The 20862-nt window shown below is 36.3% G+C and overlaps 1 protein-coding gene across 1 annotated transcript in view; it reads left to right on the top strand.

Moving 5' to 3' along the window:
• The window catches only part of c12.2 (von Willebrand factor A domain-containing protein c12.2), a 574487-nt gene that overhangs the window by 102023 nt on the left and 451602 nt on the right, over positions 1-20862 (top strand). Inside the window, exon 10 of the mRNA XM_090380213.1 lies at positions 2964-3072. Within this exon, the coding sequence (XP_090236339.1) occupies positions 2964-3072 (109 nt within the window). The remainder of the gene's footprint in view (positions 1-2963; positions 3073-20862) is intronic.

Genomic DNA, 20862 nt, shown 5'->3' on the forward strand with positions numbered 1-20862 from the left:
CAAACAATAAAAAATTTTCGTTGCAAGTTAAGATAATCTTTTTTGTGATCTTGTATTAGTAGGCATGTTTTTGTTAAATAATAGATTTCTGCTGGCTGATAATGCATTTATTGCTTATTAATAAGATTAATCATTATCAGCCTGAGAAAAAGATACAGATGCAGACATATTTTAGAGCAGTGCTTTTTAATAACCTTTTTTTTTTCCTTTTTTTTTTTTTATTAGTAACAGAGTAATTATTACCTCATAGTAGGTAAGAATGTTTTATTTTATATAGTATGGCACCAAAAAAAAACAAAAAAAAAACACAATATATATATAAAAAAATAGGGTTTGCTGCCTATAAACAAAATGATTGAAATTGATTATCTCAAAAGATTTTTTTTTAATTTATACAATATATTCTCATTAATTTCAGACTTGGATTATTTGAAATGTTATGTATTTCAAAGTCACTACCATTCCCCAACCAGTTTTATAATACCCTATATTTGAAATAATCCATATTAAACCCAATAGGGTTTAGTATGGATTATTTTAAATACGCTTACAATGGAATTCAAAATATAAATGGGTTCCTGACTTGTGAATAATGTGTCTAATTCAAAAATACTGCTGAAATCAACTACTGGCAAACATTGTTATAACAAAATTGAATGGGCTAAGAGGAGCGGTATGAAAGTAATGCCTCCTATTTTTTTCCTCAGAAAATTTAATTCCTATAACATGAGGCGCCTCCGTAGCCAGGTGGGAAGGAGCAGCAGTGAGTAGCACATGCTTCTTGATTAGACCGGGCTTCGAGCCCGTCACCACCAAATACAGAGGATGCGGAAAGGTCACCACCAAATAAAGACGATGCAGGGAATGACCACCGCATATCCCGGAGCAATATGGCCTTAGTTGCTAATGCTCCTAAAAACCAAATAACAAATATATAACAATTCCTATAACTATGCCTTTTACATCAATTAATTCTCAATCATTAATAAACACACTGTTAATTTTCCACAAAGTCACCATTTTCTATGCATTTTCACCATCTCTGAGTCAAATGCTCTATTCCAATCCTGTAAAAGTCCTTACTCTTGCTCCGAAGGGCTTCGCAAAATGGGTTCCATGGAGTACATCTTTCAGTGGGCCAAAGAGTTGATAGTTGGAAGGTGCAAGATTTGGGCTATGGGAGGGGTGAGAAAGAACAGCGCACCCCAGTTTTGCAGTGGCCTCCTTCATGCACAGATTGGTTTGGTTTGATGCATTGTCATGGAGAAGAAGAACCTCATTAAGGTTTTTGTCTGGTCGAACTCTATGGATGCAGGCTTTCAACTTTTTCAACATTTCCACATATCAATTTGAGTTGATTATGGTTCCACGCTACAAGAAGTCCACAACCAAGACCCCATCTTTGTCATAAAGAACTGTCTCCATGATTTTACCGACAGAAGGCTGTCTTTTGAACTTCTTGCGTGGTGAATTTTGATGGTGCCACTCCATTCACTGTCTCTTCGTTTCAGGGTAATAATGGTGGACCCAGGTTTCGTCAACTGTGACTATACATGAAAGAAAAACCTCTTTCACTCTTGTAGCACTAGAGAAGTTCCATACAGATGAATTTTAGGGCTTCTTTGTGCTCATGTGTCAGCATTTTCGGGATCCACAGGGTGCAAACCTTGTTGTAGCCCAGTTCCTTTATGATGATTATCGCAGCAGATTTACGTATACCTATTGTATCACACAATGTGTTGTGATATGGCAGTCCTGTTTGATCAGCATGTTGATCCGGTTGTCACTTATGTTACTGGCTGGCTGCTTTGGGGCTTGTCAACAATGTAATTTTCCCCTCTCTTAAAGTGTCTTACCCAACGTCTAACTGTACAGTATTGTCACCATAAACATTTTTGAGACGTGTATGGATTTCAAAAGGTGTCACTTCTTCCTTGGTAAGAAATTCAACCACCATATGTGTATCTGTAACATCCACCATTTTGAACTATTTGTGTGCTGCACTTACAAGTCCGATCACAGCACCACTCAGTATGGGGAAACTAGAGACCTCTAGTGACCACTCAGTGACACGTGAAATGATCTGCAGCGCTACTTTGAAAGCAAAAAATTAGGAGGCATTACTTTCATACCAGTCCTCATATAATGAAACGTACTGCATATAGTATTGTTACACAGTGTATGTTACCTTAAAATTTTACAATTTTCTTCTTTCTCAAGAAATGTTCGCTGAACCATGGAGAATCTCCATAACTGTAACTCGTGTGTTAAAAGTCCATATTCCATTTTGTTTACACTACTTTTGGGAGTCGGGGTGAACATTCCTTAATGACACAAAATGTAATTTTTGCAGTGCTTGTGCTGTGCAATAAAGCCATACTTAATTGGTTATAGAGCTGCAACTCTGAAATATGTAGCAGTTCCGACAGCCACTCAGATTCATGCAATATAATAGAGGGCTTTCAATGATGAAACAATACTGCAAAAATTATTTGATGGCAGTCTCTAAGAATTTGGAACTCTAGATTTGTTGTACATGACAATTAACTACTTCTCTCTCTCTCTTTTTTGTCACTGTTTAGGAAAATAAAATTCTCCAAAACACTTTGACCTTAAGTGTCATTTATATAATTAAAATTTCATAAATCAGTTATGAATTCAGTGCTGTGAAGTGTTTATTTCACTGTATAATAATAGTTTTTAAAACATAAAATTAATACATATATGATTGAAAAGACATGCAATTCCTTCAAATTGTGCTTGAAGGGACTTTTCATAAGATTTTGATAAAACCTGGAATAGATTGCCTGCAGGTAGTGCCTTAATTGTTTTTTCAGTAGAATATGTAATATATCTAACAGACTTTTACATTATAATACAATAAGTGGTTTTTATTATAAATTATATGGTTTTCTTATTTAATTAATCTTATACCTAATTTCATAGGCTTCTTTTATTTTAAGGCTGTCAAATTTTCTGTCATTTTCCTACTCACTTGTGAGCTTAGAATCGTCGAAGTTTGGCTTTCCAAGTTTCCCAGTAGACAATGTTAATCTGGCATTAAAGATGTTGGTAAGTGATTTCTTATGCAAAAATTCTGTGGATATGTGCTCACATAAACATTTTGGTCTTTTTAAATAGTTAAATAAAATTATAGCCCTCTGTTTATTGTTTTGTCAATTTTTAACTTGCACTTATAATTTTACATATGAGAAAGAATTAAAAAAAAAAAAAAAGATAGAAAATGATAGATTACTAAGAAATCATCATCCTTTCAGAAATTCATTTTCATTAAAGGAATTAGCTAGAACATAGAAGAAATATAATACTATAGTACAATACAATGACATATAATACAGTATGAGACAAAATGAAGTAACATACCTTGAAAATCCAGATTCGCACAGATAAGCTGTGGGAAACAGAAGCAGTTGAGCACTGCCTATTTAGACACTTTCGGATATTCTTTAAGAAGACTGCACCAGAATTCAGTCAGAACCTCGCTGAATTTCTGTTTAAAGCTAGGATCAGATGTAATATCTATCAAACACTCGTAATTTTTCACAGGCATGCCATCCAGTTTCTCTGAAACACAAAATGGATTTCGGACCCATGTAGCATCATCGGTAGAAGTTGGGAAGTATTTTTGAAATGCCTGTTGCAAACCATTTAAAGTGTTGGACAATGCTACCATAAATAGTTCCTTGCAGGCTAGATTCCGTTTCTATCAAAAAATCATTCAGTTGGAAAACATTCTACTGCTTTTTTTTACACACCCTTCCAAAATTCAAATTTACTTCGAAAAGATGCAATTCTATCCCTTGTTGTAAATATTGACACACTCTTTCCTTGATATGTAAGATTTAGTTCATTAATTCTTGTAAAATTGTCTGCTAAGTATGATTTCTGCTTCCAAGATGTATTTATTTCTGCAGCAAGAAAGATAAAATGGGTGATTAGTAAAAAAAGAATAAATTTCCAAGCGAAGTTCAATAAGTCTAGCAATAACTTTTCCCATAGAAAGCCACCTTATTTCTATATGAAGCAGCAGTGTTGTGTGTTCACTGCCCATTTCTTTGCAAAATAACTTAAACACTCTGCTATTAAGTTGCCTAGATTTAATGTGGCTCGCTATCCTTACAGCATCATCCAACACAGATTTAAGTCTCTTTCCATTGTTTTGCCAATGTTGATGGAGCTCACAGTAACTACTCAAACAACACAGTGCCAACTCTTTGATTTGTGACACCATCCCAGTTGTTTATCCCGTCATTGCACTGGCCCCATCAGCATACACATCAAGACGCTTTCCCAACTGATTTCATGTTTTGTCATGTAACTATTTATGATATTAAACGTTTCTTCACCAGTCGACTTTCAAGAGATTTATAGAGCACTAAATCTTTCTTGATTTTGGCTCTGGAATAAGTAACGTACAAATACCAGTAATACTGCTAGTACTGAGACATCTGTTGATCCTTCAAGATTTTCATTGTCAGTTTTTGAACTTTTCACCAAAGGGCCCCGACAGCCTATTAATGCTTCAAGCTTACACTCGAGAAAACTAATACAGTCGATTCTGGTTATTTGAGACACATCGGGACTAGTGCATTTTGGCCCGATTAAGTGGCTGCCCCAATTATCCTTAGTTTCACGCAAATAGTTAAAAATACAAGGGACCCCTGCTTTACAATTGGTTCATTGTACAATCAAATAACGTTACGATGGAGTCACCACAGTAAAGTACCATTCACTATACAATGTGCAGTAAGCGCCGGCCATTGTGATCACGTTTGTAAATTGAATTTTAATTCTGTTAAACAGCGATTCTAATTAATGAAAATAGGAGGAATATTATCCACAGGCTATAAAAGTAAAGATATATTAAGCACAAATTTACCGTTTATTACCTTACCAATTAAAAAATTAAATGATACGTGAAAATCAGAAGAATATACGTGATAATCGGAATAATTAATGCGTACTGGAATATGTACATACTAACTAGTTGACATTTCTGTTCACTGACATTTGTGGTTGGGGGTTAAAATTTAAAACAGTAAAAAGATAAACAAAGAACACTGCTCACACAAATTGCAAGTAACACGATACGTGCAAGTGAGAAGGGAGTAACAAGTTACGAAGCTTTAAAAACAGGAATGAAGAGAAGATTATGAAAATTAATTTTTTTATATGATTGAAGATTTCATGGAAGTGTAAATACATTTCACCATAATAACCCACAGAATTCTAGCTGTCGGTATTATCCCAAATTCAATAAGATCGAGTTTACTATCCATTTATGATAGATTGCACTAACAGAAAAGCCCAATAAACAGGTGACTGCTAATTGTTTTTATTGTTTTATGGTTGTGACCTCCAGATATCCGACCAAACTACATAGTATGGTTGGAGACAATCCTGGGGTAATCTCCAGTGCTGCGGTCTCCTGCCCCAATTAAACGGCATGTTGTCCCAATTAAGCGAAGTAAACCCTGGCTATTTTCTCGATTGGGCTCTGTTTTTTAAGATTTTCTCCAAATAAACGGCTGCCCCGATTAACCGAAATCCACTGTATCTTTGTCCTTATGTGGGGTGGTTAGTATCACAGTGTCTATGAAGTTTGGCAGGTAACATAGAACTGTTTGTTAACACTTTATTGCACTAGATGCACAGGGCACCAGGGACAAGTTCATCAACTGTATACGTGAACCTCAGAGAAATAGGAATCAGTGTACTTCTGTTTTTTTACTACTTTCTGTAGTTCTAGTACTGCCGATACTGGATGGGATGGCGACATAGAATGCTGTGATTCACTTACAATGTCAGTTATGCCTGTATTTACTGTAGTAGTACTTGATTGTTTACTTAAACTACCTCTTTTTAGCCTCTGATCTATGATAAATAAAAAACAAATTGACATTAATGTTACTGCACGTTATTTCACTGATACTACTGTAGCTAATAAAAATAATTACTTCACTTCCCTTGTAATTATGTTAACGCTATATGAACATGACTGAACTGAATTATTGATGAACTGGTGATCCATGGTAGTGGAAGTCATAGCTAGAGATTACTAAAATCTGTAGCAGGTGCGACAATTTAATTTAATGCGCATATTATTATTTCTGCATCCAGATGGAACATACTTTGTAAACACATGGCTACAAATATGTATCAGTAGCATGTGTAAAAATGCATTCCATGATTTCACCTTAATTAAACTGATTGTTGCTCGGGTACAGGGGTTTCTTAAGTAGATATTCTAATTGTCATGCGAAATAAACATATAGTCAATTAAAGAAGTTTTGCGATTATTTTTAACAAAATATTATTCTTTTAATTGAAAAAAATAAGTAAAATTCAAAGTAGCCATTAGAGAAATGTATCCGTGGATCCCCTGGGAATTGTTCGCAGATCCCAAAGGATCCACGGAGCACACTTTTGGAACCATTGATCTAGTTTATTTAGAAAAATTTTTCCCTAAGGTGAGTTTCCCTCCCACTTATTCCAGTCAACCTGGAGCAGATTGAGGTCACTCATAATAAGACATTTGTGCTTGCTTGCCCATTCCATCTGCATGTAAAGCCTCACCATACTCTTCACAATCTTGTGGTCTGTAGATTACTCCCACTCTCATTATACATTTGCTTCTAACTAACTTACACCACACAGATTCTATGCTAGCAGACGTAACTTCAGACTCAGCAAAAGCTCATTTCTTGCTAAGGCTACTTTTGATGAGAAGTTTGACACCATCACTTTTGTCTTCTTGGTCTTTCCTAAATACATTATACATACCATAACAGAACTCGTTGTCCCCAATTTCCAGGTGGCACCACGTTTCTGTTAGCCCTATTGTCAGCTCTACTAACCAGGAATTCAAATTTAGTCATTTTATTGATGACACTCCTGACATTACTGTAGACACAGTCAAGACTAAGTATTCTTTTATAGTTTACTACTCTGACACCCCTTGAAGTTATTTAGTCTTGTTTCCGTATCGTTCTCATCCCGCTCATTTGAAATGTTGCTTCTTTCAGAACGTCTTGCCCGCATCGGCTGTTGTGGCAACAAACAAGAATTCACAAAGTGAGGTGAGCATTACTTAGACCCATATCGTCAGATAAATGTGGATCTAAATTACCCTTCTCCTCCTTTACTATCAGTTTCTATGAATTGTTAAGGTGTACTCAATGATACTGGCCTGCACTACCTTTGTTCAAATGAACAAAGGTAGTGTGGGCCAGCTGATAAAATTTTCCTCTAGAGCCTTGCAGATTCTCTCTCAAGTCTTGAGTTAATCCACAAGGCTTTCAGCAAATAGATACACATGCTGACCTAACTCGTGGCATTTTTCCAGCTTGGTCCTATATTTATTCAACAAATGGTCAGGTTGTGTTCATTTAATATTGTTACTACCCACATGAATAATAATGCTCTCTTTACCCCTTCTTGCCCCCAAATCTGACAATCTGTTGGTAACATGATAAGTTATTTCTCCTGGAAAACACACCTTGGTTTGGTCCACCTGTCTTTAAAAAATATCTCGTTACCCTGACAACAGAGTCTCCCAATAAAACTAGATAACCTACAACCAGAGTGGTATGCACTTGACTGTTCTTATCTGGGACCCAAATTGAGGGTATATCACTTGACAGATCACAAGATAATTGAGTCCCTGACAAGCTCCCAGTTACATTTGTTTCCAGGGCAAGCACTAGTTTCTTCAACGACTCAAATTCTTCTTGTAATGCACAAAGTTCTAATTTGAGATAGGTACACTCCTTACATCATGTGGAAAGAAAAGAATCATCAATTGAACTAGGTTTGTCCACTAGACTAACCTACCTTAGAATATATGCCAAAGGCTATACAAATGATGAACTCGTGAACCATAGTGGAAATGCCCTCAGGCATTTATGTCTGGGTCACAGTGTCCTTGGACTTTGTGTTGTAAGTGGATTTTGTAGTAACCACTATTAAGGTAAAATTTAAACTTTAGAAAGATCACAAAATTTAAATTTACAATATATTACAGAAATTAAATTACTAAAATATTACAGAAATTAAATAACCAAAATATTAAAGAAATGAAAGTGTTGACAAAACCTTAATCACTAGAGAAGTTAAATTTAAGCTCCCGAACTAAAGTTACGAAGTTCCCACCAAAATATTCATAACAACAAATATTAAGCTGTAGCTTTTCAAGAAATTTGGAAAATTTAAATTTACAATATATTACAGGATTAAATTAACAGACCATTACAAGATTTAAATTAACAAACTATTATAGACATTAAACTGTTAACAAAACTAACCACTGCGAAGTTAAATATACACTACCGAATAGAAGCTATGAAGTTCCCGCTGAAATATTGATAATAAAAGTCTTTTGAATATTAAGCTGCAGCTTTATAAATACTTTATTAAATAAAAAATAAACTAACCTATGAGTCAAGATTGTTCAAGGTGGACATCTTGACACATAGGGGATGTTTGGGATATCAGAGATGTGTCACATGGATATAAGTAATGCAGAATTTGGATTTGGGGAGTACAATGTCTATAGAAAGGACAGGCAGGATAGGAAGGAGGAGGAGTTGCTGTTAGGAAACATAAAATCGAAGGCAGGGTTGCCAATGAATGTTGAGTCAGTTTGGTGTGATATAAGCACTAGGAAAACAAAAATGAGAGTAGGAGTGTGTTTTAAGCGTAATGACTCTGATCAGCACAATGAACAACTGTATGAAGAAATACAGTGGGCCAGTAAATCAGATTGTATTACTGGAACTTGTGTGATGGCCACATGCCTATTAGCAAGACTTTTGGGGATTTACTGGATGAGTGTTTTCTATATCAGCATGTTTGAGAAGCAACCAGAAGGAGTAATACTCTTTATCTGATTATCAGCAGTGATTATTCATGCATTAATAATCTGCAGTAATAAGAAACACTAGGTGGCAGCAAGTGCACTAATGTGGGATTACTTAAAGATGTAACTACCATCAGAGGTAAAGGGAAGAGTTTTTGCTTTCATAAAGGTGATTATGGTGGTCTCAGGCAGTTTTTAAATTCTGTACAGGAGGACAAACTGATGATGTTACCAACAGCAACTTCTAAATGGAATTAATTCAAGGAATTAATCTTGGAAGCTACTAGGCTTTTCATACCAACTAAGAGTACTTACTGTTCAAGGTTTATGCCAAAATGGATGTCAGATGAACTAATGGCTCATGGCTGAGAAGAAAAATGCATGGGATGCATATAAATTATCAGGCACACAAGCCTATGCTAGATATAAGTTCATCTTTAATCCAGTCACAAAGGAGATTAGGCAGGAGAAGGCAGATTATGAGAAATCTTTGGCAAAGAATGCAAAGAAAAACAGCAAAGACTTATGGAAGCTCTAGAAGGATGAATCAGATTGGTTCACTTGATAATGATGGTTCGACTTTTGATGATCCTGCTAAGGTAGCTGACAAATTGATGAGTATTTTGCAACTACATTCACACATTAGGAATTCTGTAGAGAATTGGAGGCCAGATGTTTATCAAACTCTAAAAGATAGCTAAATGACTTTGTAATAACTGATAGGAAAGTGGAGGAGAAATTGTTGAAGTTAAACATAAAGAAAGGCACCTAGGATGGATGGGATCTAACCAGTTATATTAAAGGAGGCAGCAAAGGAAATATGTAAACCCTTAGCCATAATTATGAGACCATCCTTGGATTCAGGGGAGTTTCTCATGGTCTGGAGAAGTGGAAATGTATTCCCAATTCACAAAGGGGATCTAAAGGTGACGAGTAATTGCAGACCTGTTAGTTTAGCATCTGTTCTGGTGAAAGTAATGGAGTAACTGCTAAAAGAAGCAATGCAAGATCATCTAGACAGACTGCAGTTATAGTTCAGACACAGCATGGGTTTGTTAAGGGGAAATCTTGCCTGACCAATTTGATTGGATACCACGATGTGGTCACAAAGTGGTTGAGTGGGAGAAGACAGAGAGTGGTAATCAATGGACTCGTCATGGACTAATGTTATTAGTGGAGCCCCCAAGGGTTCAGTGTTGGTCCATTGATGTTTTGTATATTTATAAATGATATTGATGAAGGTATAACAGGCGTAATGTCCAATTTTGCTGATGATACAAAAGTTGGCAGAGTTGTTGACAGTAATGATGGTACATTGCTGCAACAGGATCTGGAAAAGTTGGGCAAATGGGCTGAGAAGTGGCAGCTGAAGTTTAACATTGACAAATACAAAATACTGCATATGGGCAGTAGTAATCCCAGCATAACATACCAACTGTGCAGTACTACAGTCAGGGTAGTGGACATTGAAAAAGACCTGAGACCTGTAGGTAATTGTGCTGTCAAATATGAAGGGATAAGGAGGTGATTATCCCTTTGTATAAGGCAATGACAGTTGACACCTTGAGCACTGCCTACAAGTCTGGAGGCCTCATTTTAGTAAGGATGTAGAGCTGTTGGTACAAGTACAGAGAAGGGCAACAAGATTGGTGAGGGGAACAAAGCGTTGCTCTTACCAGGAAAAACTTATATTCTGCAATTTGTTCTGCAAATTGCACCATCTGGGGACTGGGCATCTGAGAGGTGATCTCATTGATGTGTATAAGGCTTTGAATAATCTATAAGGATTTGAATGGATTGAACAAGCTCAATTCTGATGGGATTCTTCTGCTTGCTCAGATTACACATTTGAGGGGGCATAAATTCAAATTGAGGAAAGACAGTTGCAGAATAGATGTGCAGAAATTTGCCTTTAGCTAGTGAGTAGCTGATTGCTGGAACTAACTTTCATCTGTCGTTGTGGAAGTTGATAGCTTAAATAAATTCAAGGAAGAATGACAAAGTTTTGGAAAAAAAAATGGATAGGTGAATGGGAAGTGTTTTTTTTTTTTTTTTGGCTGATGCTGTATATAAGTTTGCTTTCTTGCATCATATAGTATGACCTCATATGTCACTACTAATTCTAATGCTATGCTATGCTATATGAATTCAAACTGTGTATTAACTACAGTTTAGTATATACGAAAAAAAAGGAAAAACCTCAAAATTATTCCAAAACTAACCCGCTATGAAGTTCCGAAATGCACAGCCAATGTATATAATCAAGTGCAGCATTGTGCTATACATCTACACTAGTTAACGTCCAACCAACAAAGTGAAGCATATAGATGCACAACTATCATCAATTCCAAACCCCAGGGGTTTATTTTACCCCAGGGGCACATCTGGTGAGTATGGGCTTGGCACACCCAGGGTCCTGAGCTGGATATATCATTCTTCTCTTTCTTGGTGATTCGTTCTACTTTTGACTCTTGCTCGCTCGCTCTCTCTCTATCGCATGCACGCGCGCGCACACACACACACACACACACACACACACACGCTGCCTCCGTAGCCAGGTGGGAAGAAGCAGCAGCGCGCTTCTTGATTAGACCGGGGTTCGAGCCCGTCACCACCAAATACGGAGGATGCGGAAAGGTTAGGGAATGACCACCGCATATCCCGGAGCAATATGGCCTTAGTTGCTAATGCTCCTAAAAACCAAATAACACACACACACACAGTAACTCAGAATTTTTTTTTTTTTTTTTTTGTCTTTTGCAACAAAAGCCTCGGGCTTCCTTGCACCATATGGCTAATAATAATAATAAAACTGTGGAAAGCCTTGCACATAGTATGGTTGCAGATCCTATGAGCGTCTTCAGAGATATGGGAGAGTTGATGCCTACGTGAATTGTTTTTCATATTATTTTTGGCTCTCAGAATTTTTTTTTTTTTTTTTTTTTTTTTTTTGTCTTTTGCAACAAAAGCCTCGGGCTTCCTTGCACCATATGGCTAATAATAATAATAAAACTGTGGAAAGCCTTGCACATAGTATGGTTGCAGATCCTATGAGCGTCTTCAGAGATATGGGAGAGTTGATGCCTACGTGAATTGTTTTTCATATTATTTTTGGCTCTCAGAATTTTTTTTTTTTTTTTGTCTTTTGCAACAAAAGCCTCGGGCTTCCTTGCACCATATGGCTAATAATAATAATAAAACTGTGGAAAGCCTTGCACATAGTATGGTTGCAGATCCTATGAGCGTCTTCAGAGATATGGGAGAGTTGATGCCTATGTGAATTGTTTTTCATATTATTTTTGGCTCTCAGAATTTTTTTTTTTTTTTGTCTTTTGCAACAAAAGCCTCGGGCTTCCTTGCACCATATGGCTAATAATAATAATAAAACTGTGGAAAGCCTTGCACATAGTATGGTTGCAGATCCTATGAGCGTCTTCAGAGATATGGGAGAGTTGATGCCTACGTGAATTGTTTTTCATATTATTTTTGGCTCTCAAGTCGGAAATGTTTCACCATTACTGCAACAAACAGATTGCAATAGCAGTTGAGTTTGCAGAATTCTGAAAGGTTGATAAAAAATTTAAATAATGGAGTACTGAAATTAGAAAATTTATACTAGATGATATGCCTAAAAAGACAAAATAGTAATGTTCTTAAAATGATAAAAATATAAATTAAGAACTCTGTAAAAACACTATATATGTTAGAATATTGCAAGGACTGCCCATAACCTTAAAGTATCCTTTGAAAAGTTTCTTTTTTCCTGAGAAATAGTTATAGTGCCCAATTTTTGCTTTCCCTCTTGCTGTTTTATTAAAACTATTGATAATGATAATTTGTTCTTGAAGGCATTGGAGTTAATAAATTAGCCACTCTTGGTGATTTCTTAGAACACATTAAGTTAATTTTTCCCACCAAAGACAGTGAGTTTACTCGATCCATAGTACTGTTTGAAAACCTGTAACCATACATAATAAGTCTTTCACTTATTGGTATCAGACTGGGGTGCTTGCACCACTAATCATATCTCTTGTTCCTATAAACAAGGTATTTCTATATCTTAAATATTCTTTTATGGTGCACACGTATATCAAGAACTGGAAATTGGTGAAGTAATGAGCATTAAGGAATTAATTGATGCTACAAATTTTTACTATGCAGGGCTCCAACCCTGCATATCAAAAATTTCTGAAGTTTACCCATATATTTATTGCTCACTACAGTAGCATTCTATGACAACTTCAAGTTTTTTTTCTTTCTTGGCACTGTCCCAGAACAACTCCAAGTCTTGATCACCTGTAAATTTTCAGTCACTCAACATTGAAGTTTCCATGTCATTTAATACGATGCTTATCAAGGATGTGGCACTGCTGACAGCAGTCTACACTGTCCACATTCACAGAGTTCGAATATAGTATCAAATTGCATTGTTGCTGTATATTATGTTAGTACAGGTAACCCTCGTATAACACGGCAGTTAGGTTCCCATAAAATCTCGTGTAGTAAAATAATAAGAGGAGTTTACCTCAATATAGTACGTAGAACACTTCCGTATCATACCCTCCAGAAATTAAAACGGAAAAAACGAAAAAATCGACAACTTATCAGTACATTAGAGTAAATTATAAATAATTAAATAATCAATTTAACACAATTCAAATAAATTTAAAACAATTAAAAATCAAATTAACACAATTAGTGTTCTACGTACTATATTGAGGTAAACTCTTCTTATTATTTTACTAATATTATTATCAACGTAGAACATTGAATATTACAATTCTGATTCATACTATCTAATCTCGTGTAGTGCAAAACTGTGTTATATAGGACTAAGAATCAGTACAAAAGGTGGGGGGGTATGTTCCAAAAGCTAACAAAATACACCATATTTTTTTTTTTTTTTTTTTTTTTTTTTATAACTATCAAAAACTTAATTTTTATTAAAAATAGCAATATTCAAGTTTGTCAGTCCAAATACTGTGTGCTTTTTCCATTTTCTCAATTATTAGTACTTGGGGACTAGCTGTCATATTTGTGGAAATGAATTATCCTACCTCAACAGCAGTTATAATTTTTTGTTCATTTTTCTTTATGGTCCGGATTGTTGCTTCATTTAAATTCAAACGTTTTGCAACGTATGATACCTTTTCTCCTTTTTTAAGATGATCCAAAATTTGTATCTTTGATTCTAGAGAAATAAAATTTCTTTTTTACTTTCCTTTGGCATAATTTAGGGCTGGAATTTAATTCACAACAAAGAAATTATTCCAATATGGTTCTTAAGAACAAAGCTTAGTAATACATACCCGGAAAAATTTATAAACAATCAAATAAAAACCAAAATAACCTTACAAAACCTTAAAAGTCACCAACTGCATGCTTCAAAGTCGCAAATTTTTATGGTCTCAAACAAGCACAATAGTGCAGAACCTAACACAAGGATTTCTTAACAAAATAAAATACTGGGATTTCCTAATAATCTTTTTTTCTTTTTTTTCATAATGATTAGCGAGTCAACAGTGGGGATTCACAAAAAGAATGGAAATGTTGAAAAATTACATCCAACATAATAGCAGGGTTCCCCCCGCATAAAAGCTCAAAATACCATATTATGCGAAGTTTTCCACAATTCTCTAACTGTGTTAGAGCAAAACCATGTTATATAAGTACTTTGTTGTGCAAGGAATGCTGCAATTTATCTATCGTGTTAGGGCAAAACCGTCTTGTAGAAGTACCGTGTTATTCGGGAGTGCCTGTATTTAACATTACATTATGATAGCTAATGGGATAAGAGTTGTGAATCAGTCAGTATAGTGTTTTAATTATTCAAACAATATCCAACAGCATTATTTCTTTCTTATCAAGAATTCTGCATCTGAAACTGCTACTTCTTATGTAGGATGCAGAATGTAGTTCTTTCTTTTCTTTCAAAGTTGTTCAAAATATTTCAGAATTAATCTTGGACACCATTATTTTAACCATTTTTAAAGAACATCCATGTTCTAGCAGAAATGGACTGTTTTGATAATGCATGAGGACTCCCTCAGTATTGAGTAAGATTTTAAGGCAATCCTAATATCTTAATTCACAATGAGATAAAGGGATAAGGTGAATAATCAAAAATTTACATTTTTTAAAGTAATGGAAGAAAAAACTTTTCTCTCCTGTTTTTGTCTAAAGGGTGATGCTAGTATATTAAATGCTGCTGCTCTGTTCAGTGTAATAAAAGTAGAAAAGTGTTTAAAGGCTTTCTTATTTTACAAGTTACCGTAGTTCCTGAAAAAAAAAAAAAAAGCTGGGAATTAGATTATTACAAGGTTGTTACTATTTTACAAGTTTCTTTAATGTAAGAAAGCAAACTTATACAGCATCAGAAAAAAAAATACAAAAAAAAACCTTTCCCATTTCACTGATCTATTTGTTCCAAATGTTCGTCCACTTCTTCCTTGAATTTATTTATTTATTTATTTATTTTTTTATGTGAACCCCAAACACGAGAGGTATTAGAACCTATAGTACTTAGTACCATGCTTGGGTTGGAGGTTGAGAAGATGAAAGAAGATATTTGTTGACATTGGACTTGAACTTCTGTAGACTGTAATTTTCAGGAAATACGTATGAAGGAAGGTTGTTCCAGAAAACGGCAGTTGAATGAATAAATGAGAAAGATGAAAAGTTGGTTCTGTGGGTTTGAAGTTGGACAGTAAATGGATGTTGACTGGTGGCGGCACGTGTTTGGACTGTTTTGAAAGAGATAGCGGGAATTATAGAAGCCAGTTCAGAAGAACAGTGCCCATGGAAGTATCTGTAGAAGAGGCATGCAGCAGAAACAGTACGTCTATGAGAAAGCGAGTGGATAGACTCTGTTAGAGATGAATCATTAATTAACCTAACCGCCCTCTTCTGAATGGAATCAAGAAGCCTGAGAGAGGTTTTGGGGGCACCACCCCAGATGTGGGAACAATATTCCATAGCAGGGCGGATTTGCGATTTATACAGAGTGAGCAGCTGTTTAGAAGAAAAGTAACGCCGAGAGCGAAAGAGAAAACAAAGTTTTTTAGATGCAGAGGAAGCAATATTTGTAATGTGCTTGTGCCAAGAGAGATTAGAAGTCAGAGTAATCCCCAAAAGAGATATATCATTTTGCCTAGAAATCGGAGTGTCACTAAAGATAAGCATAGGAGCAGAAGAATCCTTTTTGCGAGAAATAAGACAAGACTGAGTTTTAGAAGGGTTGAAATCAACTAAGTTGTCTTTGCCCCACTGGAGAATTACCTGAAGATCGGCATTTAAGGAATTGGTAGCAGATTTTCGAGAATTTGAAGCTGATTGAGCAGGACAAGGTTTCTCAAAATGGAAAGTTGAATGCAATGTGCTATCATCGGCAAAACTATGGATAGGATTTCCAGTCAATGGAAGAAGGTCATTGATATACAAAAGGAAAAGAGTGGGGGAAAGAACTGAACCTTGGGGAACACCGGCATTAGTGGAGAAGTTAGAAGACAGAGAGCCATCTACCATCACTCTCAGTGAGCGATCAGAGAGAAAACTGGATAACCAATTACTAAAAACAGTTGGAAAACCATAAGACAGAAGCTTGTTTAGAAGACCTTTATGCCAAACACGATCAAAAGCCTTTGAGATGTCAAGAGCAACTACTTGTATTTCACCGAACCTTTCCATTGAATTAGTCCATAAATGGGTAACATAAGCCAGAATATCACCAGTGGATCGACACTGACGGAATCCATACTGGCGATCATTGATCAGACGGAAGGTTTCTAGGTAGTTTAAGAGTTGGCGGTTAATTGATTTCTCCATTACTTTAGAAAGAGTAGAAGTAATTGCAATGGGACGATAATTGGATGGGAGAGATTTGTCACCCTTTTTAGGAACTGGCTGGATATGAGCAAATTTCCAATCAGAAGGAAAAACACCTTTGGAATAAGAAAGTGAAAAAAGGCAGCAAAGAATAGGAATAAGTTCAGGAGCACAGGTTTTGAGAAAAGTGGAGAAATACCATCAGGACCTGGAGCTTTCTTAGCATCAAGATTCATCAAAATCCTTCTGGTATCCTTTTGACGGAAGACCACAGGAGGCATTGAATGGAGTGTGTTGGGAATGGTGGGAGGTGTTTTACCAAGATCATTAATATATGAGCTGGAAGAAAAATGGGATGTCACTTTAGCTGAAGTGACAACAGAACCATCTGGTTTGGATAGAGGTGGGAGCAGAGATGGGCAAAAGTTGCGGCCAATACCTTTGGCAAGAGACCAGAATGCTCGGCTACCATTAGGGCAAGAAGCAAGTTTTCTACTCTTAGCCTGTTCAAACTCTTGTTTGGACTGATTAATAACTGCTTTACAATTGTTGCGAGCTTTGGTGTAGGCAAAAAATGAAACTGAAGAATTAGAAACAAGCCAATTACGATATGCAGCATTCTTCTCTTGAACAGCCTTAGCACATTTATTGGAAAACCAAGGTTTAGATAAGGGACGAGATTTTAAAGTGGAGTGTGGGATAAAGGATTCCATTCCTGCAAGAATAATTTCACTGACACGATCTGAGCAAACGTTGACATCAGAAGTTTTGAAACAGTAATCCGACCAAGGAAAATTTAAGCTATCAACTTCCACAACAACAGATGGAAGTTTGTTCCAGCAATCAACCACCCGCTGGCTAAAGGCAAATTTCTCCACAAGTATTCTACAACTGTCTTTCCTCAATTTTAATTTATGCCCACTTCAGGTTCGAAATCTAAGCAAGCGGAAGAATCCCATCAAAATTCAGCGTGTTCAACCCATTCAAGGTCTGATACACCTCAATCAAATCACCTCGAAGGTGCCTAGTTTCCAGCTGCTGCAATTTGCAGAACTTAAGCCCTTCTTGGTAAGAGGACACTTCGTTCCCCTCACCAATCTTGTTGTCCTTCTCTGTACATGATCAACATCCTTCCTAAAATGAGGCTTCCAGATATGTATGCAGTACTCAAGGCATGGCCTGACTATTGCCTTATGCAAAGGGTAATTACCTCCTTTTCCCTGCTAGCAAAATTCCTGTATATCATTGACAATACCCCATGACGTACTATGGCAGCCTGTCTGCACTGCTCAGAAAACTTCATATCTGACTGCACAATTTCCCCCAGGTCTCATTCATTCTCTACTACCCTGAGTATAACACCACCCAGTTGGTACATTTCTCGGGGGTTACTGCTACACATATGCAGTACTTTGCATTTTTTAATGTTAAACTTTAGTTGCCACTTCTCAGCTCATCTGCCCAACTTTTTCAGATCCTGTTGCAGCAGCATACTGTCAATATTGTTATTAACAACAATGGCAACCTTTGTATCATCTGCAAATTTGACATTAAGCTTGATATACCTTCATCAATATCAATGATAAATATAAAAAACAACAATGGGCCCAACATCAAACCCAGGCACACCACTAATAACATTAGTCCACGTAGAGCAGTATCAATTGATTACCACTCCCTGTCTTCTCCCACTCAACCATCCTTTTATCCATTATAGCAACTTGCCCTTAATGCCACACTGCTCCAATTTGTACAGTAGTCTTCCATTCGAAACAATATCAAAAGTTTTCCTAAAATCCAAGTATATGATATCAAAATTATTTTCTGCCTCTAGTTCCTTTGTAACCACATCATAGTATCCAATCAAATTTGCCACACAAGACTTTCCCTTAACAAACCCATGCTTTGTCTGCTGTCTTGTCTAGATGATCCTGCAATGCTTCTTTAACTAGTGACTCCATTATTTTCCCCAGAACAGAAGTCAAACTAATTGGTCTGTAATTACTCGTGTCACCCTTTGTTCCCCCCCCCTTTGTGAATTGGAGATACATTTGCACACCATCTCCAGTCCTTAGGGATTTCCCTTGAGTCCAAGGATGCTTTCATAATTGTGGCTAAGGGTTTGCTTTCTTACTTCCTTTGCCACCTCCTTTAATATAAATGGATAGATCCCATATACCCCCAGGTGCCTTTCTTAAGTTTAACTTCAACAATTATTTCTCCTCCACTTTGTTCTCAGTTATTACAAAATCATTTAACTGCCTGTTAGAGTTTGATAAACATCTGGCTCTCTCCTCCTTGAATAACTCCTCATGTGTGAATGTAGATGCAAAATACTCATTTAGTTTGGGAGCTATTTGAGAATGATCATCTACAGTCGAGCCATTGACATCAAGTAGGGCAATCTGATTCATCCACTTCCTTTTAGAGTTTATGTAATTAAGAAGTCTTTGCTGTTTTTCTTTGCATCCTTTACCAAAGATTTCTCATAATCTGTCTTCGCTTGCCTAACCTCCTTTGTGACTTGATTACAGACTAGCTACCATACGCTTCTTTCTCTGTTGCCTGACAATATATGTGCATCCCATGCATTTTTCTTCTCTGCCATGAGTCTCATTAGTTCATCTGATATCCATTTGGGCCTAAACCTAGAACAGTATTTCTTAGTTGGAAAAAAAGCCTAGTAACTTCCAAAATTACTTCCTTGAATGCTTCCCATTTAGAATTTGCCGTTGGTAACATCATCAGTTGGTCTCACTTAAAACTGTATAGAACTTATAAAATCTTTGAGATTACTGTTGTCACTTTTAGGAAAGAAAAAACCCTTCCCTTTACCCCTGATGGTAGTTGCATCTTTAAGTAAATCCCACATTTGTACACTATGATCACTGTCACCTAGTGGTTCCTTTATCTGTAAATTCTTAATGCATGAATATTCACTGCTGATAATCAGATCAAGAATGTTACTCCCTCTTGTTGCCTCTCTAACATACTGCTGTAGAAAACGATCATCCAATAAATCCATAAAAGCCTTGCTAGTGTGCGAGTAACTAATCCACAAGTTCCAGTTTATATCTGGGAACTTAAAATCCACCATTATAAGATACTCTGATTTACTGGCCCACTCTATTTCTCTGTATAATTGTTCATTGTACTTATCAGAGTCATTAGGCTTATAACAAACTCCTACCCACATTTTTGCTTTCCCAGTGCTTATGTCACAACAAACTTGACTGAACATTGCATTGTCCATCTATGTCATCTGGATGCACTTCCTTAGATTTTGTGTGTTTCTTAACTAACAGCATAACTCCTCCTCCTCCTTTCCCATCCTGTGTGTCCTTTCTGTACACACTGTACTCCCCAAATTACAATTCTGCATCCCTTATATCTGACTGACACCACGTCACTGATATCCCAACAGTATCTGCCTTGGATGTCTTAACCAGCACTTCAAATTCATCAAATTTATATACTATACTCCTAGCATTGGTTTACATGCACCTGTTCTTGCTCTTAGTTACTCTAACACAGCCCATGTATTTACTTGTTTTATGACTCCCAGCAATTCCTGAAATCCCTGGCACTTGCTTTCCAGGCTGCTGCTTATTCCAATAGAAGCAGTGCAAGAATCATTTTCAGTTCTGCCTGTGGCTACTGCTAATCTATTAGTCTGTGAATCCCCCCAAGCTAGCAGTTTTCCAAACCATCTAACATTGCCTTGATAGCATCAGCAAATATTCTTGCACTCTTTCTATTTAAATGTATCCCATCCCTATAGAAGCAATCTCTCCTATTAACAAGCATAGACCATGCTGAGAAAAATTCTGCCCCATGAGCTCTGCATAAATCTCTCTATGGCCGAATTGATTGACAAGGTTCTGATCATATACTCCCTCCTATCGTGTCTGGGCATGATTGCAGACACTTTCAAATTAACCCTAGCTTTTGTCTTCTTTTCAATGTCAACCTATACTTGCTAAGTAAATCCACAGATCTCCTACACTTAATGTTATTAGTACCAGTATGTATAACGATATCACATTTAGTACCCTTAAAAGATGATATCTGCTCTACAAATAACAATACTACAAATATACAAATAACAATGCATATCATGTCATAGAACTGTATCTATCTAGTACTTTACAAGTTACTGT

This window comes from Mastigoproctus giganteus, chromosome 8 (genome assembly GCF_048544385.1).
Source record: "Mastigoproctus giganteus isolate SK-2022 chromosome 8, ASM4854438v1, whole genome shotgun sequence".
In the NCBI taxonomy this organism is placed as follows: Eukaryota; Metazoa; Arthropoda; class Arachnida; order Uropygi; family Thelyphonidae; genus Mastigoproctus; species Mastigoproctus giganteus.